This window comes from Tupaia chinensis, unplaced genomic scaffold (assembly GCF_000334495.1).
Source record: "Tupaia chinensis unplaced genomic scaffold, TupChi_1.0 Scaffold000047_1, whole genome shotgun sequence".
NCBI lineage: Eukaryota > Metazoa > Chordata > Mammalia > Scandentia > Tupaiidae > Tupaia > Tupaia belangeri.
In genome coordinates, this window is record NW_006159505.1 from 5,418,907 (window position 1) to 5,422,695 (window position 3,789).

Genomic DNA, 3,789 nt, shown 5'->3' on the forward strand with positions numbered 1-3,789 from the left:
TTCTTAGGACACTGCTCACCTTCAGTAAAAATAACATTTTTTCAAGTTTTTCAATCTTGTAATCACTTGAATTTTTTAGCATTGGCTGTTCTGCCTCTTTAAACATTTCCTTAAGTGTTAAACTAATTTACCAAAGTTAATTTTGAGGTATACTTCAAAAATTAGTCACCCTATGAAGTAGTGTGTTCAAAATAAAGAGGATGTTAATCAGCTGTATAGTTAAAATAATTAGTGTGGCATCTATAAGCAATTCGTATTTGTATGTAGATTTGTATGTAGAGCTAATGTTTACTTCAGAATAAAACATTAACAAACAGGGAGGGAAGAGAATCAGAACTTTCACAGAGCTGTACTTGACCATATCTTATAGACAAAGCAAAATTACAATGCATGTAACAAAAACAGTAAAAGTTCTTTTTAAAAGTGATAGTTACAAATATGATACGTAACAATTCTCTACTTTTATTTCAGTACAATTTTCAACATACAATCTACTATTTTTCAAGATATTTGAAGACTTAAAACAAAATTTCTAGACTACTTGCAAACAGTAAAATTTAAGTAAAATGCTTACATTCTTATTTGAAAACAAACAAAAAAAATCAGGTAAAAAATGGTGGGTGCCAAGTTCTGCTCTCTTTTGCAGTCTTACTTCAAATTTTCTATTCCTTTTCTTCTTTGCGTCTGTCTTTCTTTTCTTCATTATTATCCATGGTCTCTTCTTCATCTTCAACAATCCCACCCCTTGGGATTTGTCATGAGTCCACTTTGGACTGCTACCTGATTTTTTGAAGTTAAAGCGCCCTCTGCCTCGTTGAAAAGTACCTCGACCTCTTCCTCTTTTGGTCCAATAATCCACACCATCATCTCTGTCATCATGCAAGAAGTACTTCTTGCTCTTTGGGGTATATTCTGGATCCCATTCATCTTCCTTTGGTCTCTTTTGAAAAGTGGTATTTGAGTTGTTTGGACCAGTATTTGTCCTAGCAAAAACTCCTCTGGCTCTTCCTCTGCCTCTAATTCGAAAGAAGGTTCCTCGTGGTCAGCTAACTCCCGCAAAACTCGAGTACTCTTTCAGTTCGTGGTGAGTTTTAAATTCTTCTTCTCTTTCCTTCTTACTCTCCTTTTCTTCTCTAGAACTGGGAGAAGAAGGTGAGGCCGAAGAGGATAAAGATAGAGAATGATCTTGCTCTCTTTTGTGTTTACTGTCATCTTTGTAAGATTTGTATTCCTTGTAATCTTTTGGAGTTTTTTCCTGCTTTCTTGATCCACTGGATTCCCTGGAACTCTTGGAATCCTCCCGTTCTTTACTTCTTTCTTTTCTACAGCGATCAATGTCATGCCGAAGATCAGCAGAATCACACCTTAATTTTTTATCTCCCTTTTGATTTTCTTCTTTAAAAACTCTCTCTTCTCCTGCTAAATGGGTATGCTTCCTCAGGGCACTTGGAGAGATGTCGATTCTCCTGTGTATCTCAGGACTCTTTTGCCGGGTACTATGTTCTTCGGTGGCTTTCTGATATGAAGTGAACCAAGATTTGTATTCCTTGTAATCTTTTGGAGTTTTTTCCTGCTTTCTTGATCCACTGGATTCCCTGGAACTCTTGGAATCCTCCCGTTCTTTACTTCTTTCTTTTCTACAGCGATCAATGTCATGCCGAAGATCAGCAGAATCACACCTTAATTTTTTATCTCCCTTTTGATTTTCTTCTTTAAAAACTCTCTCTTCTCCTGCTAAATGGGTATGCTTCCTCAGGGCACTTGGAGAGATGTCGATTCTCCGGAACGATGAGCTATCATTTTGATCCTAAGTGGGCTCTCCTCTCTGAAGGTAGATTTTTCCCGTGCATCCAGACTCTTGTGTAAAGGGGGACTGTAATCAAAGAGGTCTTTGAGCTTTTCAGACTTTACCTGCTCAGGTGATTGAGTTTCTTTCTTTACTGTTATTCTTTCAGAACTTTTGTCGTCTTCTTTGTGCTTATCTTTTGTAGTGCTAGGCCTTTCCACTACATATCCAGTCTCTTTAAGTTTATAATTTTTTTCTTCTCTAAATCCATCACTTTCCCTACTGCCTTTCAGTGAAACTTTAGACTTGTACTTGTGTCCTTCCTCCTCAGTATTCCGATGAGATGCAGTAGCAAAATTTTTACCCTGATCTGCAAGGACTGACTTTCTGAACTGCCTATAATCCTCTGTTTCCTCTGTGTCATCCCCTTCTGAATCATTAAACTTTTGTTTTCCGGACTCTTTATCACTGAAGTAATCTAGAGGTTCCTGATCTTCCCATTCTCCTTCTGCCCTGCCTTTCTCTGATCCTTTTTCCTTTGGAGTCTCTTTATCCCTGGTACTTCTCCTCTCAAGCAGGAATACTCTAGACTCTTCATCTGTGAACCTTTTTAAGAACTTTCCAGTCTTTGTGGTTTCCTGATCCCCACCATCATGATAAAATGAAGAGTGTCCCCTAGACTCCTCTCTTGGAGCATTCTGTGGTGTGATTGTCTTTGCAGGACTTCTTCGTGAAGGGATATGATGAATTGGACTATTCTGAGAAGGACTATACCTACTAGATCCATTTCCAACAGACCCAGACCCAGACCTTTCAGGACTATGCTGAATGGAATGTGAATGCTGAGAGGGGGTGTTTTTTGCAGAGTGGACTGTACTGAGCATGGGGGCATCAGAACAAGATGAACTCTGACTAGGTGGTGTAGCAATAGGTGAAGGACTATGGGGTGATCTGGGACTATTGTCATAAGCTGAAAGGCCAGGCCAAATATCACCAGACATGGCCGATGATTTATTAAACTCATCAATTGATTCAGATGGGTCATGTTCAAATGTATCTTTTGGTTCTTCTTGTGATTTATTTTTCAAAGGACTCTCCTCTTGGGGCTCCCCTTCAGCTTTTTTGGTTTGTTTTTCCTGAGACCCTCATCTTTTAGAGACAGGGGATTTGCTATATGGGGATGAAGAACGTGAAGATGATGATCTTGGAGACCTAGAGGATCTATAAGACCCGTGAGATCTGCTTTGGGATCTTTGAGAAGAAACAGATCTTCTTTTTGGACTCTTGGAACGTGAATGACCTTGTCTAGGACTCCGAGAATGCCTTCTATTCCAAACAGGTCTATAACCACCTCAATGGTATCTACCTCCTCCTCCTTGGTAATGTCCTGTACCCCTTCCTCTGTACCCATAAGGTCGTCTCATTCCTCTATTATTTCTGTAATCGCAACGATAATCTCTAGAATAAATACAGTCTCTACTACGAGATCTTGAGTATGTCCTGGAACTAGATCTGTATCTCTTCTTTCTAGAGTGTGATCGTGATCTTGATCGAGAAGTAGACTGTGATCTAGACTTTGATCTTGAAGAATGTGATCTAGAATTGGAGCGACCCATTTCTTTTCCCTCAGGACTTCTTGATCAAGAAGTGAAGTCTGTATGATACTGTAAAATTCTTCCTGGAGAGACTGTTCTGAGAAACTGAACTCTAAATTCAAATTCCTGACAGGCCGAAGCATGGTTCCCAGGATTTATCTCCGTTGTCCCTATACAAGTAGTTCTTAGAAAATGGAATTAAAGTATGAGTTCAGAGACCAGCAGTTGGTGTAATGGTTATGTTGCTGGAATCCCATGCAGTTGACAGAGATTCAAGTTCCAGACATGGATGGTGGCTTAAAATTCACACCAGGCACATGTGCATGTGTGCCAGCATTCTGAGAGAAAAATGGAGGAGAAGGGATCACAGTATGGCCATCCCCCTGGAGGGAGAGTGATTTCTCGCTT

At 39.6% G+C, this 3,789-nt stretch overlaps 1 protein-coding gene across 1 annotated transcript; it reads right to left on the bottom strand.

Moving 5' to 3' along the window:
• Positions 1-442: 442 nt before the first annotated feature.
• On the bottom strand, positions 443-3,534 carry LOC102496461 (bcl-2-associated transcription factor 1-like). The gene is given in 3 exon segments (XM_014590667.2): positions 443-742; positions 745-1,731; positions 1,788-3,534. Coding segments are annotated over 3 exon segments (2,682 nt in total). The 5' UTR covers positions 3,403-3,534; the 3' UTR covers positions 443-662.
• Between the last annotated feature and the right edge of the window lie 255 nt (positions 3,535-3,789).